The 20,885-nt window shown below is 39.9% G+C and overlaps 1 protein-coding gene across 5 annotated transcripts in view; it reads right to left on the reverse strand.

Moving 5' to 3' along the window:
* Positions 1–1,216: 1,216 nt before the first annotated feature.
* ldlrad3 (low density lipoprotein receptor class A domain containing 3) overlaps positions 1,217–20,885 on the reverse strand; it is a 94,180-nt gene continuing 74,511 nt past the window's right edge. For all 5 annotated transcript variants that reach the window (XM_086298210.1, XM_086298208.1, XM_086298213.1 and 2 more), the window contains 2 exons: positions 3,705–4,107; positions 1,217–3,126 (listed from right to left, as the gene is read on the reverse strand). In XM_086298210.1, the coding sequence (XP_086154336.1) occupies positions 2,922–3,126; positions 3,705–4,107 (608 nt within the window). In that variant the 3' untranslated portion in view covers positions 1,217–2,921. The remainder of the gene's footprint in view (positions 3,127–3,704; positions 4,108–20,885) is intronic.

The raw sequence follows: 20,885 nt of genomic DNA on the forward strand, positions 1-20,885 counted from the left end.
ATTAACATTGTATCATTGTTGAAATTGACTGTCAGTAAAATTCCGACATTTTAAATAATAAAAGCATTTTAGTTACCAATCCTCTTCACCTGACTATTTGTAAAAACACGTCATCAAAAACGCTGATTTGATTAAAAAAAAGATAATGGTTCTTGTTATTAAAAAATATATCATTAATATATTTCATTATTGCATCCCTTTGCTATGTTAGTTGCCCATTTTAATAGAAAAAATAAGAGAAAGCTGAAGTTTCGAAAGCTGTTTGCGTCTGTGAGCAGTTATATTTTATTAGATCAATTAAAAAAAAATTAAAACAAAATACTGGCAGCTGTCACCGCTACCCCTCAGCCTCCTAGTCAACACACCTGTGGTGCAAATTTCAAAATCCCACGTTATTCACAAACCCGCCCAGTGGGGTGACCACAATATCCCATCAGCCTTGTACATTTGAGAGTTAGCAATCCTTATTAATCATAATAAGTTAACAGTTGAATGTAATATGTAAGATTACTGTCCCAACTGATTTACAAAAAAGTGGTCCAGATTACCTGAGGTCACCTCACTGAAGTGCTGCACAATTTCATGTACTTTATTCTGGACAGAGAACGTGGAACATGGAGCTTCCAGGGAAAGTTTATGATTTCAGGATGAGATGATATTTTTTTAATTTTTATGTGTGTGCGACACAGAAATTGAAAAAAAAAAAGTTTGAATCCTGGATGAGGAAGTTGAATCTTGGACGAGGGTGTCTAGTGATAATGGCCAAAACATCCGATGAATCCAAGGTCCACTACTGACGATGTGTCCCAAATCTTAATATGATAACCTAGATCAGATCTCTAATCCCCCCAAAAATGGCAGATTAGCTTGGGTAAAAGACTGAAAGTTGAGGCACACAACGATGTGTGCTGCTGGTAAAGTTTGTGGGCTGCCTTTCCTCATAACAGCCATCCCTCAAGATTCTCACCATTTAACGCAATGCATTATCAGGGACTACAACATCTAGTCCTTTTACTGAATTACTACATCTAGCTCATTATTGTGCTATTGTACTGTTACACTGTGGTATGTTGCTTTTACACTCTATCATCCAGATGATAATAACATTATTATCAACACCTGTATTTAAAAAAAATATTTAATGTCATGATGACTATTGTGACTCATGACAAATAAATATATAAGAATTGCATACAAAAAAGCCATACACGTAATATCTGAGTCAGAAATATTTATATTATTTCCAATGTACAGAATACAAAGGGTAAAAAGATCATCATGGACCACTTCACAAATATGTATGAGAACAAATGAGAAATAAAAAGAGAAACTGAGATATAAACTGAATCGTCTAACTGGTACAATCTGTCCTGAGAACCATTTTCCAGTTTTACAGCAATAACATGAATTCTGCTTTACCCAATAAACCTTTGCATGTTCTGATATAATAAAGTTACAGGCATAATAAATGTTCCTTTGGAGGGAAATAGGTTTATATAATGACTATCTTTGGTTTGATTGTTTTTTATTTTTGTACCTGCATCATCCCCGCTGCCTCTAGGCGAGAACTAAAAACTTAATTTCACTGTTACACATTCATCTCCCACTTTTAAACTCCAAGTAGCCTTCTACTTAAAATAGATAACTTTCTCTATTTTTTACACATACATATGTATGCATGTGTGTGTGTGTGTGTGTGTGTGTGTGTGTGTGTGTGTGTGTGTGTACAGTGTTGAACAAACCATTTGAAATGAATAAAAGAGCATTCGGATATGAATTTTGTGATTCTAATACTACTGAGGATGAATTTTCTGAATCACAAAGTTATATAAATACATTACATTTTGGAAGACAGCGTGTTCTTAAAAGGTTGTCTGACAGCTTATTGTTGAATACCACAAACAAAGAAGGCACTAGCATAAAATAAGGCCTCAACACAATTCTTTGTATTTTCTATTTCTTTGTGTTTACATAAAATACTTACAGGCCTTCAGATAGAAATGCATTACCAGCAGGGTGGTTCTTTTGCTTAGAGGAATTATTTATGAAACTTAATACTTACATAACTTCTGCTCTTCTAACTATATAACTTATATAATCTATATAATTTCTAACTCTGGTCCTCTTCACATTTTCAGCTGGAATTTAACCAAATGACAAGAAACAGTGAACAAACAAATACTGAAAGGAAAGAAACAACCTCCACTCATCTTTAACAAATATCAATAAAATCCTATTAAAGAATCTGCAACTGTTAATATTTATCACTAGCCATATTATTAGTTCATGTTTCACATCAGCACTTCAATCAGATAAAAACTCTCTCTCACTGAGACGCTCCCGTTTGCCACAGCTACATGGGACTCTGTTAAGTCTGAAATCTTCTCAGCAGGATAGATTTGATCTATTATTAGAGTATTTTGCAGTTGAATCGAAAATAAAAGTCAGACATTGTAGACACGAAATCTAAAATTGAGAGGGGAGTGTCGCAAAGTGCTGCACGACTCTGACTTCGCTCTCCAAGTGCTGCAGAAAAGTAACGCACAAAGACAAATATCACCACTGACACACAACATTACATGTTAATGAATATGTTGATGAAATAGCTCCTACTTCTTTAGAGATACAGTTTGTGGTCACTGGTAGGTAATATACACAGTAATTCTTCAGGGGGAGAATTCAACCAAACTAGTACAGCTGTGATCCCAGCAGGGGGCGCCAACACACAAGCTCAGTCCACCAGGGAGAGATGTTCTTCAGTGATATGTCAGCAACAAGCTGAGGTCACTGTTCAGCCTGTCAGTCCTTGTTGAATCACCTCAAGCGGGTCTTTGCTGTGGACTGTCCTGGCATCATGCTGCCCTGCAGCCTGGTCCTTGAGTCCTGCAGTCTTTAAGGTCTATCAGTCTCCACTAAAGCAGCTACAGCTGGGCCGACTCCTCTCCGGAGCAATCGCTCGGCTGCTCGCCTGTGGCCACAGTTCTGGGTGTTGAGGGGGTGCAGGGATGAGCCGCGGGGTGGCTCACGGGGTCCTGTGGGGCCTCATATTGAGGAAGCTCGCCTTCTGAAGCAAGCTCTCCATCTTGGAGGTAAGGGGGCGGAGGGAGGTCAAACCAAGGAGGTCGACTAAAGACAGAAGAAACATTACACTGGGTTGTACAATCGTTTCTGTGCCAGCGATCAAGAGCAAGGAAAAAGAACAAAACAGGATGTATTCTCCCATCTGAGAATATAATGGAGTTAAGTAAGAACTATTTTGAACTGAAGTTTCACCTTTTCTCATTTAGTTTCCATTAATATGAATAATTATGCAATTGTTTAGTTTTTTCCCACTGTTTGAAACAAGAACACTGAGTGTCTGTTAAAAGAAAGCAAACTTCCTTCTTTTTATCAGGATCTCATTACTATTATTTTGCCATTTTAGCAAATGTTCTCTTTTTTGGAGCTAATATCTGAACAGGAACATTTGTGTTTAATAATAAATGAGTATACAACAGTTACACGATTGTTCATTGCAAATAACATAAAAGCACCCGTGGGAAGCATGCTGACAGATTTCTGATTGGAAGTAGATCATAGTTTGATAGAACAGCACATTTGAGCACTGTTATTTCTTTTCATTTTTCTTTTTGGATCAGTCTTAGGTTACAGTGTGAAAATGTAGAAATATGTATACAGACACTAGAACTATTTGTTCATCTCACCTGACATCTAGAACAGCTTGTGAGTATGATGGAGGGGAATCCATGGAAGGTGCTGAGGGATACAGGGTCCCAGACAGTAGCTGCAGAGCTCGAGGTGTTGAGCTGTATTGACCGGTTGTGGTGGGTGAGCCAGGGGAGAGTGCCGGACCTCCAGTGTGTAAGTGTCCTCGGTCCAAGATGACCAGACGGGACAGCAGCAGGGGCTGGTGATGGTGGTGGGTATGTGAACTTCCTCGTACGCCTCTGGGCAGCAGGACGCTGCGTTTTCTCTGGTGATGGAGAACCAAAGCCAGCAAGGCTACCACAAGGACAAAGATGACGGTGCTGCCGATGACGGCGTAGGTGATGCTAGGGTAGTAACGCAGGTGATAGTCCAGTGTCACAAAGTCCTGGCCAGGAGCTTCTGTGCAAGAGAGGAAGGAAATGAAGAGCAAACTAAGGATGCATAATGTAGGTGGATGAGAAAAAAAAAGGATTAGTGGTGCTGAGGGACTCAGAGGGGAATGGAGGAAGGAAGGATGTAGAGGAGGAGGAAGAGGGGAATTTAATTTAAGGAAGATGAGTTGTGGTGTTGGAGAGCCAAGGGAATGGAGAAGGGAGTAAAGGAGGCAGGCATGAATATCAAGCAGTAAATTGTTTTTAGGTTCATTTGGAAATGTATTCTATGTGATTCAACAGCGGCAGCCTCTCCTGGAGATGAGAGTGCTAAGCAATACGCATAAAGCAGTCAAACTCACCCGAAGAGCTCCAAGAGACAAAGAGAACAAATCAACCATGGTGCACCAGTGCAGAGGCTACTTCTAAAGCCTGGTTCATAAACAGGGACTCTTTAGTATGACAGAAAAAGAAAGGAGAGGGAAGCTAAATAATTCATAGTGAGGGCAAAACAGCTTATAGCATTTTTAGAAAAATGCAACTTGAAGATGAGAGCGGGCAGCGAAACACCAGGGGCCGTCACACTTTGCCATGTTTGTCCCAGGGAGATGCAGAGTTTGCAAACTACTCAAGAGTCCAGTGAACCTAATGTTCACAATGAAAGCTGGAGCCAAACACACAAGCGCAGAGCAGCCTACCTGCTGCATGAAATGAGGAAAAGGATGACAGTAATGCTACAGGGCACTGCAGCTTATTATTTTAGATAGGATGAGGAAGGGCTGCTTAAATATTTCCGCTGACTGATATTACAGTGTGAGAATTTCAATCAGGCGTCGGGATGGGGCTCATGTAAATGGTGTTTCAGCTTACCAGCTGACTGTACTGTTCTATTAAGGAGAGGCAGCAAGAGAGTGGAAAGAAATCTATTTATTACAGAGCTGCAGAAAGGATGTGCTGAGGAAAAATGACTATATCTAAGTATTTTACAGTTGCTATTTCACTTCAAATTACACTAATGCTAACTAAGGCTGTGAATATCAAACCTCAAAGTTCAAAATACTTTCCTCGTTCTCTGCTCAAGGTTTCCATTTGCTACTTAAAAGGCCATGTGCATTAAAGCCTAGGAAACTAACTTCTTCGTCCACAAGCCATCATGCAGACAGTTGAGGCTATTGCCCAGATAGCTTGCCAGGAAATGACCATTACAAGACATCTTAAGGTCAAATCAATAGTCTGAAAGTGCTTCTAACTGTAAGGATTAGATCCCCAGAAAGTGCAAGGTAAGGCAAGCCTTTTTGGAGCTTTTTGAAGTATTCTATGCTTATACAGACTTACAGGCTCTTGAGGGATATTGTGTTTAGTACAGAGTAGAGATCTTCTCCGCATTTATGAGGTAGAGGTACCGAGACCCAGAGAACAGAACCACAAAAAGCTCAAAGTCAACTAACGTGAGTCTTTCATAGTGATTATTATACCAGCTAAGATGCTTATGAAATGGAAGTCCACTTTCTGATTTCATCTGCATCAATTTACACACTACTAATATGCAAGGAAACAGGAACATATGTAAACCATCGGACTAACAAATGAAAGCTTTCCAGTTCAGTCCCAGGAGGATCTGCCACATCAAATATGTGGCGCTCCCTGCTGTGGTAACCTCTGGTGAATAAGTGAGCAGCTGAAAGTAAGGACGGAAATTCAAATCATGCTATGATTCCAATGTGTACACAAAGGGAAAGTTCTACATTTTTGGAGAGGGGACAGCTTGAAGCAGCAAAAAATTAGAGCCTGACAGATATTTAAGGCTGATATTGATACTGCACAGTTTAAAACCTTCACATTCAGGAACACTGGATGATATTTGTTAACTGATAAAATATAATATACCTTTGGAGTTTGTATTTGTTTATTTAATCATTTACACGCATATTGGCCGATATTAACTATCTGTATCTGCTTTTATAATGCTGAAAAATGAAATTTTATTTAATTTAAAAAGTAAGGAAAAATGTGAAAGTTCTGATGTTCCAGTCTCTGCAAACAATTTTACAACAATTTTCTTGTATGTTTTAATATAGGATCCAAAACAGGAGACATTTTTTAACTTCTATACTAGATTTGAATGTAAACTAAGCCTACTATTGAATTGTGTTTTTATATTTACTCTTTACTCTTAGACTGCTGAACACAGCCAAAGCTGCAGCTGTAAGAATAAAAACTAAAAATGCCTTTTAAGCATTAATTTAATAAAATACTAAATTATGATCCATCACAGTCCTTATCTTAAAGACAGAGCTGTCACACTGATAAATCTGTTAACTTATACAGTTTTCTTCCCCAAAAAAAGCTTTGACTAGGCTGGACTTTATCAAAGTAGCAGCTCTGTTCCAGTTCCAGTAATTGTGATTGGTCAAATGGTGCCAGCACCACCCCTTTCATGTGAACACTCAGAAGAAACCCTTATGAAATTAGGCTTCATAATAACTTAATAATAATACAGTTTTGTGTAGCTGCTTATCCTGATTCCTAATGTTAGGGTCAGTAAACCCAGATAATGGAAAGAAACCCAGAGTGTAATGAAATCACCTCATAGCACAAAGCGCTAGCTGCCTCAGCACATGGACACAATAAGTTTTGACTGATTGAAAGCAAGTACAAATCATCACTGTGCAACACACAATAAAGCATAACACTATGAGAAACATTTTTTACAACCAAATTTTATTCTGATTTAACTGCTACGTAACATTAAGATATATTTATGCCTCTAATCAGAAGAATTGTTTGTTTTGACAAACCAGCAACCTTCTGTCGAGACAGAAGATGGTTTTCAGCTTCCATTCTCTCTCTTCCAGACACCAAGCTGCAGGTTTCCTCTGCCTACCTGACCTTGAAGGCCCAGGGGAACCTCTGCAGTGTGTGCGTGTTTGTAAGTGTGCTCACACATACTGCTGAATTCCCATCAACCAGCCTGGCATACAGCCTATTTGTGAACCAGCGTGTATAGTCAGGGGCCCCATGCCTTAATTAAATCTAATCTAATTCAGATGCTCCACCCGCCTGCTACCCAACCAGACACCAGCAACTAAAACAAGCCCCCTCGACCCCTCCCTTGTGATTTTTAAATTGGCCAGTCCTTCACGCTACCAATTAATTATGAACTGGACTCAGTAGAGAAAGGCAAAAACAAAGAAGAATCATTTCCATAATTACCTATTTAAATAAAAAAAAAAAAAGGCGCAAATAAAGAGATCCCACCACTGCCAAACTATGCTGCCTATCGGGTTTCAGTGCAGCCTTCTGGGAGCAGAAAGAAACATACACAAAAGAAACTCATATTGCTGTAACATTAACAATGGGAGCCTATTTGGTGCATTAGCGGCAGAGGTCTGAAAGGCTGTTCAAATCACACAGGAGATAAAAAGACAGGGAGAAAAGAGGGTGAAGCAGAGACCCTCTCTGTCAGGGGGAGAGAGAGGGGGATGGATCCTGTGTGGCAGCCCCCCCACCTCCCACCCCATACTGTGTGCGTGATTGAGCCCTGCTGCCTATTCTGTATGGTTTAGTTGAAGTTATGGTACAAAGAATGGTGTCATCATCACATGCAGAGATAGGTGAGCAGGTCTCATCATCAAAATGGAATTTTTGATAAGCTCTGTAATGATGCTGGAGCAACACGATACAGCACTTCAATAAATATCTATAGTCAGTGCAACACGGTGGATCTGAAACCAAATTATTTGTAAAAATATTCTAATAAATGATATAAAATGAGACACAAGGTCATTATTTACATGAATAAAAACATCTTGTCTGGGCTGGGCCTGTGGACTCTGCTGTGTGTTAACTTGCTGCCAGACTGAAGAGAGAGCGAGAAGGCACAGCTGGTATCTGTGCATCAATACTCCATTTACTCCATTTATTTTTGATGACAGTGACTCTGAGTCCCAGTCAAACTCCCATTCTTTACAGACACACAGTCACAGCACACGGGATATAATTATTTGCTTTGATCTGTAAAGCTTGCTATTATCTGCCCGTAAACCTAATTTCTGTGAGGAACAAGTTCACACATCTAGTGCAAAATCTAGTGCAGTCGTTTATTATATAGGATACTGCAAAGACTTTCGGCACCATAGACATTCAGATTTGTAAACATCCAGTGGCACAAGGTAGAAAACTACCTTATTTGTCTGTGTCTATATGTCATGTTGGGTCTTACACTCCACCTTTCTGGGAACTCCCAGGCCCTCCAAAGGCCTATCTCCCCTCACCACACTCCCTGCCGGTAACTGATGCCCTCAGGGGTTGGTGCGTTGGTGGTTCTTGGTGTCCGGGCTGGGCGCTCAGGTATGTACCAGCTCACTCCCGGTGACTACTTGGCGGTGCCTGGTGCCTGTTGCTCAGGCCTCATCCGGGGCAAAGGGGGCCCTCGGCCCTCCAGCCTCTGGGCCTGCGGCTCGGTTCACTCTGGCAGAGCTGGCTGCTGGCAGAGCCGGCTCCATGCCTGCTTCATGCCCTGGGGGACAAGGCTCTCTACATCCTCTAGCAGACCATTACATGGGGAAACCTTTTGAATACAAGCGTGCTGATCCACACAGGTGTGCACACGGGTGTTAATTTTTCATAGACATAAACTACACCTCTATTGGCTGCTATTTCCAAGCACATTGTGCGCTGTCGGTCCTGCTTGCTACACAACAACATTCAATATTTAGTATTTACTGCTGTTTACACTTAGCTAGATTAACGTGATGGTGTTGTGTTTAGTATGTTGCTCTGTTTTTTTTTTTGCTTGTTGTCTCTTCTTTTTCTCTCAACAGGTGACCCAGGAGATTTTATTTTCTCTTCTTTCTCTTTTTAAGTGCCCTTTCTCACGGTCCCTCTTCCCTTCTGTTTTTCTTTTCCTTCATTTTTCTTTCTCCCTTTCCTATCCCCCAGTCATGTCTGTCCCGTCTGTAACAACTGAAAATAAAATAAAATAAATAATAACAACAAAGGTCGATCAAATGGACCAATACGGCAAGGCCGTGATGATCCATTTGGCAAAGTAAATCCATTGGGTATCCTTGTTGGTCTTCAGACAACAATTCTGACGGCTAAAGAACCAAATGGGACAGGCAAAAAAAAAAAAAAAGGTAGAAAACTACCAGGAACTCCTGGGAACTGATGTAAAGTTCACATTTCTGGCAGTTTGAGGTAGCTTAACCGTGCCGAAGGAATTCTTCAACATGACTAAAACTACAGTCGTATAGCCCTGCAATCCCATCACTGCATCACTCTTTGATTACTAAAAGACACACAATCAACAGAGATAGTAAACCTGCATAACTACAAGACCACTGAAAACCCTGTGAAAGTGAACCAGGAGGACTGCTACCGTTTTAAAGACACAGGTTGGTTTCACCAAACACTGATACTACAATTTCTGCAACTTGTTAATTGATGAATAAAACATGTCATCATAGTAGCAATCGCAACACATTTCTTTCTTTACTCGTCGTGAATGTCCTATTAACCTTCTCCAATAGCTTTGTCAAGGAACTCTAGCAGGACATTCCATTTGACCTAAATGTCATGATCAAAGCTCAACATCAAAGATCACTACAAGCTTTCCTGTCTTGTCAAACTAGACATGAAAGGCTTGAATACTTTCGTGCTGTTGAGCAACAGCAAAGCCGCTTGGCCACGTTTGACTTCATGATTCCAAAGTGAAAGGATTTCTCATCTTATTTAATTGACAACCATTACAAAAACTACACTTTTAAAATCCTGCTTTTTCACAATTTACAAAGTTGGAGCTTATGAGTGATTCCCAACCAGGAGTACTAACCCACAAAGTAATTCTATAGCTGTCAATGGTTTTAACAAAATAATTGGCTACAATGAAATAATATTACAAAAAAACAACAACACCATACTGAGTGGATAATTGGTTAGGATAAAAATGGTAAAAGTAATAAATGCATTGTAGTATATTTACTCAGAATAATCCCCTTCATATGGCAGCATGTTGAAAGGGGCTGCACTCAGCGCCACTGGCACCTCTTACACTGCATCGACACTGCGTTTATAAACTCGTAAAGCTTCCATATGTGGAGGCTTGGGGAGAGGGGCGAGGTGTAGCCTTTCAAAGCCCCTCTAATCACATCAGAGTGCCTTCTCCCCACATCTCTCCACCTCACACTCCCCTCTCGCCTACACTCAACTACCTCTAGTGCCTTTTGTTTTCCCATCTTTTTCTTCTTGTCTATTGTCTGCCTCCCCCTGCATGGTGCTCCCTCCTCTCCTCTCCTCGTCTCTTTACTTGGTGTTTTCTTGCTGGTCATGCTGGTAATTTACTGTCATGGATATTTAATGTACTTTGCCATTCTGATACACCAAGCTTGAGAATAAATTAAGCAAAATTGTTATAAATAGCTAAAGGGATCATTAAAAAAAAAAAGAAAAACAAACAAACAAACCCCCTCATACACCTCCCATCCTTATCTCACTTTTTCTCTCCAAATTTTTACTACTTACTTTTCAGCAGTTCATTATATCCCACCTCTATTGATCTTATTACCTCTGCATGAGAGAGAAGATTTAAAGGAGCGCACAGAGGTCACAGGCGGTTGTTAAAAGAGGACACAGAAAGAAACATGTCCAAAAGGGAGAGGGAAGAGAGAGTATCTTTTGAAGCTTTATGCACACAGCTTTGCCAAACTGAACTCCACCTAAAATCTATTAAATGAGATACGAGTCATACAGACCCCCTGCTGTATGCCTTCAGTACCAGGAACACACTCCTTTTGTCTGCATCTCTTTGTGTCATCCTTTCTAAACCTTGCTAACAGTTTTTATTTTTTGACATCTTCCCTTTTTCCTATTTTTGTGTGAATTAGAAAGGACTAAAACAAGAATGGGAGCTGTCAGGAATTCAGCCTTGATCAAGCGAGGTCCTACTAGGTAAAAATAGCTAAATGATAGGCTTGCACTCAAACTGTGCAATTCTTAACTGGTACCTTTTATTTAAAACAACAATTTGGCCGATAGCTCATACTATTTTTTTTCCCCGATTTCATTTTTGTTCTTGACATTTTCCTACTCTGTATCATAAAAAAAAGACATCTTGAGTCTGAAAATTACAGTTTGACAGAATTTCAGGTCGTCGAACCTTATTCCATAATTTACTGAAACGTGCAAAAGTAAATGGAAATATAGTATACAAGACAAAAACTAAGTTGTACAAATCTATAAAGCTTAAGAACCTTAATTTGTCAGCACAACCTAAACTTTCTAATGTAAGCTTTCTTGTAATTTCTTTAAGCAGGCTTCAGGAATAGTTCTCCAGGCTTCTCAAAGGACATTCAAAGCTCTTCTTTGGATGTCTGCTGCTTTTTGTTCTGCTGTCTGTTGAGCCACACTGCTTCAGTAATGTTGAGGTCCAGACTCTGGGGAGGCCAATCCATGACTGATAGTGTTTTTCTATCCAGGTATGCTTTGACTGCACTGGCAGTGTGTTTGGGATCGTTGTCATTAAGAAAGATTAAGACATTGCCAATCAGACAATTTACAAATGGTATTACATCAAATTATTGGATTAAAATCTGATGGTGCTTTTCTGTGTTGATAATTCAACAAGATCCCCAAATCATGACAGAGCCTCTACTGTGTTTTACAGATGGCTGAAGACACACACTGTTGTACCTCACTCCTGATTTTCATCGTACATACTGACAGTCGCTCTTTAAAAAAGAAGGATGACCTGGACAAGAACTATCCAAAGAACAACTCAAGTTCAAAACCACAAAAATGAAAAAACATCTGGTTCCTTGAAAGGAGAATACAAAGAAATTAGGTGTAGCTGAAGACTGTAGCTGATGAAACGCTGAAGATAAAGCAGTTTAGAAATAAAAAAAATATAGCAACAACATGATGAATTTAGCAGAATACATTAAGCACTCAGAAAGTTGATGTTTTCTGATAATATATCAGTACTATACAGTAAGATTTTGTTACCTACCGATCAGACAGAACCAAACGATGTGTGTACACTCATATTTTGGTCAATAGTCATTGGAAAGCACTTTCTACTAAGATTCACATGATAATGTAGGACAGCCTGTAGGCAATCAGAGATTAAGCTTCGACATCAACATATGCCTTAACTGAAATTAAAAACAAAAATTCACTGAGGAACTGCCTCAAAGCACATGAGACAGAATACTGGTGAAAATATAGTACATGTCCACAAACACAGAAAACTGTATGCAGCTACTGAAGCAAAGTGAGGGCCGATGTTAGTGCACAATAGGCTATTGAGAGTGCAGTGATTAAAACAAGCTCCAAAGCACTCTTTTGTCTGTCTTTAATCAAACTACTCTGCAGATCAACGGCTGACATGCCGCTGGGTTGCTGAGATACAAGCATTTTTTTTTTTTTTTTTTTAATGGAGCCCATTCCTTTGGCTACTTGCCAATGAATATGCTAACTAGCCACTGTCAGAATACACTTATCCGAAGATGAACGAGCAAAAGAAAAAGAAAAAAAAAGAAAAAAAAAAATCGGCCTAATAAAAGACTCCACATATCTTAATTGCCACACTTAAAACGCCTCTGAATAAAGGGAATGAAGATATTTCCTCCCTCTGGCTCATTCCTGAGGGATAAGATAGGGGCTGCACAGATGTTCTGTACTTTCCCCATGCACAGAAGACTCATTTCGCATTCACAAAGTCTCAAATTTAAAAAGCGCTCAAAGTAGGGTGGGGTGGAGGCTGTGTGTGCGTGGGGGGATGGGTAATCATCCTCCACTTTCTGCATTCCAGGTTTGCTTCAACCCCCGGAGTGCGCCTGCCTTCAAATGCTAGAGCTGATATAGGAAAGTCGCCGCTGTAGCCTCTATTAGATATAGTAACTTTGTCTGATGCTGATTATGGGTACGAGGTTTCTGGCTGATTTGGAATTTCTCCTGCCACCGTTGCAAAAGCGGAGTGATAAAATAAGGTGTGCAATGGATGAAATGCCTACCATCATGTATTAGCACACTGGCGAGCAAAGGGAACAAGAGTGCACAACAACGGAGAAGAGAACCACTAGGTGTCAGGCTGTTCACATGTTTACACATGCACGGTGCAACGTTTAGTATTAGGCGGGCATCCAGGGTAAGGAGAGGGCGTGCATTGGGTTTGCAGAGTGTGACGAGGAAGCCATGCCATCTGGCTTCAAACACACCCACAAACAGATACACACGCGTGGCATTAAGACCCGGTCCATTGAATACAGCGTGAACATTAGTCAGGAACGTACATTCGTGAGCAGAACTTGCTGAAAGTTTAGCAGAAATAAAGTTCAAACATTTTCACGCGCACACCCACGTATTCACAGACAGACTGCTCTCAGATCCTCATACGAGTGAAAACAGCAGTACAAACAAAATTCCATAAATCCTTTCATCCTTGTCCAGAGCGTCTTAACTAAACCCACGCCACATGGTGATTAAAAAAAAAAAAAAAAAAGTGGGGTGTGCGGGGAAGATACTACCACAACTTCTTTGGTTCATTAATGCCTTTATTCTCTGTAGACGAGACTATCAGCAGAACGGAGTCTAGAGGGTGAAAAAAGCCCAAACTCTTAAAGTGATGGTTACAGTTTCAATGAGCACAGCTACAAAAAAAAAAAAAAGGGGGGGGGGGGGGGATTAGAAAAGTACTTTCACTGTCTTTTGGAACATGTTTACACCTGCAGATAAACTGAAATCTGCATGTAGAATACAACACAATTGCCACACTTGGATTTAATACTAGCAATCTATCCTTCTCGTTGGCATTCTGCCTGCATTGTGATTTAGCTGATTTTTTTCCTTTAATTTTTCATGTACACTATGTAAAGAAGGAGAGTAGGTGTGAGGGTGGGAGGCTTATCCGTTGTCAACAAAAACACGCAGCAGAGGTAGCAACACTAGATTCTTTTTATTTACGGGAGAATGAGTATGTGCCAGTTGTTGACTTTGGAGATGAGAGCTTTAGCAGCAGAGCAGACATTTGTAGTGGTTTTATTTCGATCTCTTCACACCATCTAATGCAATCCAATCATTCTGAAATCCAGATCAACTCCAGCAGGAGTCTGGCTGTTTCTCTCACATGCTGATAGTGTTAGTGTAGCAGATAGCGTGTTAGCACCTCACTAACACAATCCCCTTTATCTACTGCAGATAGGACACCCAGATACACATCAAAGTTTTGAGTTTCCCTCATAAATGGGACCCATGCCTCACATCTATCCCAGCTCATGTTTTCGGCACTGCACTCGAGACGTATGGTGTTTGCTTGTGTGTTGTGTCTTACAGATGAGACGCGTCCACTCAGGCAGCACTGATAAATGGCTTTTGGTACAGGCAAAGAAACTGTGAAACACTAAGGGATATTTCATCTGGAAGATACTTAAGAAACATGTGATGCCTTTTACTCCTTCTTTGAGCAAAGTCTGTAAGATCCAATACTTTCAATGAGAGTACATTAGTAAGTGAATTTGAAGCAAATGAAACAGTGATTTCTGACCTACTCCCATTGCCAAAGCCTTCTGAACAACTGCCTACATGCAAATAATTTCAGGCTGGCAGTATTTTCAACCAAAGAACAACAGCTCGATTTATTTCAGTCTGCTCTAAACACGCTTAACTTGTGCAGATCAAAATACAGCACAAGTGGTTGCTTTTAAAATTGCACTAGAGTGTTTGAACCCTGGCACTTTCAAATTAATTTAAACCCCTGCTCTCTCAAAATATTAGGGTTATGCACCCAATACTTCAGCATCTGAGCCTCCTTACTGTTCTCTGTGCATTACTCTTTTATAAACTTTTACTGCCAACAAACATCCTCCTGGTGGGATATAAAAATTGATTGAAAGCTGCTCTGTAAGCCAAGCTAGGAAGCAAAGCATGTTAACTGCTCTGCAACAGTGCCGTTCCAGATCCCTTTGGCATCCTAAAATTAATATTCATGCTCCATGTTGTCACCCCGTTCCTGTTGCTCGTCATGTAGTGTGTCTCCTCTCGTTAGCATGCGTAGAGAAAGCGTGAATTAAGGACAGGCTGTGTGTATGCATGTGTATAGGCCTGCCAGTCTTTCTTTCTCACCTCTTTTTGTTTTTGTGGAAGAGAGCAGTGAAAAATAACATCTATATTTGTGCTTGCATGTGTTTTTGTACGTCTATCCTATTTCTTTCCTTCCATCTGTCTGTATATTCTTTAGTCTGTACATGTGTGTGTTTGTGTGTATATGTATGAGTGGTGCTTTAGGGAAGGAAGGTTTTCATGCTTCATCGGGCCTCTATTTGCCTGTCCTGTAATAACTTGTTCGCTCCATTGCTTGCCACTATCAGACCCCCCACGTGCCCCCCCCATAACACTCTGTCAGAGCTTACCGTGGGCGGCAAGAAGAGTGGAGGGGAGGTGGGTTAGAGTTAATGGATGGCTCCGGCATCTGGAAACCATCCACAGATGTAAAGAAAGAAGAACACAGTACAAGGACAGAGGGGAAGGACTGACTAAAAAGGTGAGGAAGTTTGCTTTAATCAGTGCAAATTACATAGGACGATTTAATATATTGATGTATTATACAAGGCAATTCAGAGAGTAAGAGAGCTCTGCATTGGTAGGGAATAATTATATCCCATATTTAAAAATAAGTAGCAGCATCTTTTTCAGCTGAGGTGGTAAACTATACATGTATTTTTTGGTTTTTGCATATATATTCAAGCATAAGTATGGAAAAAACTGTAATTGGTCAGCTGTGGGATTATCAGTTATTAACTTCAAAAAGTAAATTTCTCATCTAACCATGGCTGTGTTTTGTTTGGAGCTAGTTAAGTTTAAACAAGAAAAAAGAAAAAAGGGAAACTGAAAAAAAGAACAAACAAGCAAATTCTTTAAATAATTTAAAAGGCTTTCACCACTTCAGTGTACAATGCAAACTATTAAATGTTGCTGCTATTGAGGGATAACAGGAGAGCCATGAGAAGTGAGACAAAAGAGTAGCCACTCAAGCAGAGTGGTGAAGTACTCTCAGGTATGTTTATCAAAAAAAAAAGAGAAGAAGACAAAAAAGATGGGCTGTGAGTCACTGTTGACTGTATAGCTCACAGTGGCAGCAACAAAAATGTCCCACTTATCTTTCTTTTTGTAACATGTTGAAAAAGAAGCTCGCATGTGGGAGCTTCAACTCTTCGTTTTTACAGAAAACCTTTCAGTGGAGTGGCGTGGTTGTTGAACGGCTATTATTTATTTGATTTTTTTCCTGGAGGAAGAAGAAGAATGGGGAGGGTGAGAGGTTGCTCAAGATCGTTGAGAGGCTTTGACTACAAGCCCGTCCCACCAGAACCTGACGGGCATGGTCTCCATGGCAACTGTTCTTTGGGGCCATAAGGTGAGTTAAGAAAGAGCGGAGGGGCGGAGGCCAGCCTGAGAATGGACACAAAGCAAACTCAGATGCCTCACAGGCATGACCACAAATCCTAGATGTGATGGACATGAGTGATAGGGCTGGAGATACTCAGGTGTGTTTGTGGATGTTCATGATGTGTGTGTGTGTATATATATATATATATATATATATATAGATCTGCAAATGATGCTATCGTGTGGCTATTTGGATTAAAAAGTGACAGTTTTAGAGCCACACAGCACAGGAAAAAAACAATTTCAACCAAAGTCCAATTACTGACAGTCTGGCAGCAGCAACAATATATTTTTTTCTGTAACGGGACAAGTCTTCTAATAACTGGTTAGCACAGAAGCGAGGACTGCTCAGTACATCCCACATGTTCTCTGTTCTCACTGTACACACTCTTATCTATGATGTTGTTTCTCCATTCTTGTGTCAGTATCTCTCAAATCTTTTGTTCTCTTCACCATTAATTTAAGTTTCACTGTCAGTCAGACTTATTTCATGGCTCTTCAAAGCATTCGGATCTCCATGTTCCATCAACAGCATAGTCTGAAAGAGTTTCTCAGCTTAATAAATACACAGACGCGATTAAATGTGCATCCTTTCTCAGAAGCATCTGAAAAAATAAATCTATTTAAATGTAAAACATTGGTGACTGATGATTTTTAAAGTCATTCATTTTAAAAAGAAGTAAGATTTTTTTCTAATCAGAGGAAATGATTTTTTCTTTCTTGCTCATTCTATTTGAGAATTCATTTGTGGAAAAACTCGCACTGGCTGACACAGCTAATCCATCACCATGAACATTACCACGTTTTGCTTCATGGTCATTGTGTGCTCTGCTTTTGGGAGGCATTTTTGGAGACATGTGGAACTGGAGAAGCATCTAGGTGTTAGGTTTCTTCATATAAATGTCTGGTGCAATTAAACCCCCATTAGGACTGTGTCAAACAAGGAAACAAGAAAGAAGTGTGGTAAGAAGAGGCGTGTCCCCAGCTGAACAGGAATCATGCACTAGCATTTATGTGATGTCCCCTAGATTATAATCATTTCTCATAATCATATCCATTATCATTTTTAGGGAACAAAAGCCAACGATGTAAGAAGGCAATATGAGTGTTATGTGTTTCTAATATCACAACACTCTTGAACACTCTTGCTTAGCTAGGACAACAACATGAAAAGCTGTCATCCTTACAAAAATGATCCACAGTAACTAGTGGTGGGAAAAACATTTAACAATATAAACCTGCTGTTAAGGTATATACAATAGCTGTCAGAACTGTCACAATATCCTTTTGTAAAAGCCTGCAGTTAAGACTGCTTATTCGACTCTCCAAGGGGAGCTGTCCCCACATCCACACACTGCTGTAATCAAACAAGGGAATGGTTATTGCTACTTGTTTTAAGTTGAGTGAGCATGTGTCTAGTGTAGATGTCAATTTTATTGATCATATAAGTGGCAGTGAAGTCATTAATCATTCAGAGGCTGCCACTCACAGGTTCACCTCCTGAGCTACTCCCAAAGTGCCCTGGTAACTGGCAGGTCTACACCTAAGATCAAAGCAGGTTAAATGGTTGCTCCTGTGCAGCTTATAGTATCTATGGTGAAATAATGACACACAGAGGGGCTCTGTGCACATCTGTATAGATTCTGTGAAGAATCCACCCGATGTCGTTAGCCATTTTTGGGTCCAAACTCTTCGGTTTCCAAACTCAAACAAACACTGTCATTTAGAAACTGCTCAAATTGTTTCATCTTCAATAAAAATAATCACTGTGGCTGCTTTTTTCCCCAGGTGTTACAATAAAATTTAAAATCATGGCATCCACGAAAAAGATGATTTAGGGTTTAACAGTCTTAGAAGTCAGCAGGAAGCTAGCTCACTAGCGGTCTTCTAAAGATGAAATAACATGTTTTGACTGAGGGATTCTTAAAAAATTAAAATGACAGCTCTGCTATCACTCTGGACATAAACAGCAGGTTGTAGGGTTGAAGTTGGGCTAGCTGTCATAACATGAGGTGGCTACCTACAGAGCTATAGTTAGCATAATATAAACACATTAGCAGAGCAAGATGAATGCTAACTTGTGAGGGTTCCCGATGAGCAGAGACAAATGCAATCATATCTGAGCGAACAGACACTGAAAACCAAACATTTGTCAAGAGAACATATGCTGGTAGATTGTTTCGATGACTCTATGGAAAAATACCTGGCCCTAAGTTTCAAGTACCTTATCTAGCCTCAAAGTGTTCAAGTTTTAAATATGTGGTGTCTGACAAACCGCAAGCCAGTGGACTGTAGGTATGTTATAAGGATTTAAAATAAATGTTTTTATTAAAATAAACCAATATATTTAACAATTGAACAGACTTAGAAGTCAGCAGGAAATTAGCCTTGCAAGTTTCCTTCTTGTCAACAAGATAACACCCTTAACGAAAGCAATAGGAAGTTGGACACAGAAGCAGCGTTAGTACGTCATCATTTAACAAACACAGAGACAATGTGTGACCTGGGAGAAAATAACATTCCCCTTTCTACATATGAAAGGTAATGTATGAAGAGCCTGTGTTATATTTAAACAAGAAAAAAATGGAACAAAGTATTAATATAGTAATATTTTGTCGATCCATCAATTTTCTTCAACACTGATAACACATGTACTCCGATACCATAATGCAGTTATTAAATAAATAATTATTCGAGCTTTTTGTTTTTGATAGCCATTTGTTTTCTTCAATTGCACAGACAATATAGATAATTCAGGTGCTGCAAATAAATTGCTGTATCGCAATGCCATCATTATTATCTGTTTCAGGAGTCCCTTGAAAAAGAGGTTTTTAATCTCAATGGGACTTTTCCTGGTTAAATAAAGGTTAATAATAATTGTGGGCAATGTAACACAACGGTATTATACTATACTGAAGTTACTTTATCGTTCCCACCCCTAGTTCTATAGAATACTTCACACAGGCTGAAACAAAGCAAGTTTTATCTAATTCTAAATTCTGCAGCACTCGCAACTGGGAAACAAACAGTGCGCTCAAGAAAACTGCTCACTATCCCAAACACTCATATTAATAAGCACAAAGGATTAAAGTTATCTGGCAATCTTTCAACAAAGAACAGTGAAGAAACAAGACTTTTCCTTTGAACTAAATTCCACATGAAAAACTTTACTTTGTTCCAAGTGTCTTTGTTTCTGTTTGCACGCAAAAAAACTACAGGCCATTCAATGTCAAATTCCAGCATGGGGTGAGCCTGCTCAAAATTGTTAAAGATAAACACAACGGTCCCAATTTATTCTGCCGGGCTGTGCTACAATAAGTCGGAGCTCAGAGTGAAGATAAGTGTGCAGGGAAGTTTATGAGCTGGGTTCAGATAAAATGGGATAAAACCTGCATTCATAACACACACACACACACACACACGACAGATATATAGACACGACAGATATATAGACACGATAACATGGTCTTTTTCAGGCACACACATGCACACATACACAAATCATCATCACCCTGATACACTGCCAGCCCTCCCTTGTGTACACTTCTGTCCTATTCTTCTGCTGCTTAAGAAACAGAACAAAACCCCATGATGCCCAGTCTACCATTTAATCCCCTCTCCTTTAACAATAGGTCTGGTCAGGCTAACGGAAGCGTAAGGAGCCCCTGCGTGTTTTATCAAAGTCTAACAACAGAACAACATAGCCCACAAGTGAAGGTCTATGGCTCCTATTCATATCTTTCTCTAGAGTGGAATCACTGGCCTCTGTTTCAGTGATAAGAAATGAAGCATTATGGTCAGTTATGCAGCTCGTGCACATGCACTCTAAATGTGATGGTTAGAGTCGAAGAAGCGTGGAGTGATTGAGGGATACTGCTTAAGGGAAGACCGGTCCCTGTGTGCTTTCTGAGATAAGTGCTTGACCCTTTATGTATGGCAAAGCAAGCTGAAGCAATATGTGAAAAAAGCAAGTCATGCACTGTATGCGGTCTGAACAAATAATGAGGAGCTGTGCTGATGAAAATGCAGGAGGGAAAAAATTCCCAACAGAAATTTGATTTGTCTCACTAGAATATGCGCTAAGTATGTCACCATCTCTGTGTGGTTTTTGCACAGTCCCTATCTATTATTGCATCTTAGTTTTTCTTGCCTCGCTCTCCCTCGCTCCTCTTTTCTTTCCCTGCACACCGATTTGCATGTTTTTGAATATCAAGCAAAAAGCACAGTTGGAAATAGCTGACTGACATCTTCTTTAAGAACAAAGAAGACTGAAAGCAGTGGTCGATCAGTTGTGAAGACACGCTGAACGGTGTTCTGTGTAACCTCCTATGCTGACTAATTACGACACTATGGCTTCATTTAAAAAAG

This window comes from Aulonocara sp. 'chitande type north' Nkhata Bay, linkage group LG7, assembly GCF_057382095.1.
Source record: "Aulonocara sp. 'chitande type north' Nkhata Bay isolate Kocher_YH1m ecotype deep benthic linkage group LG7, A_spYH_male_GT1.1, whole genome shotgun sequence".
Classification (NCBI taxonomy): Eukaryota; Metazoa; Chordata; class Actinopteri; order Cichliformes; family Cichlidae; genus Aulonocara; species Aulonocara sp. 'chitande type north' Nkhata Bay.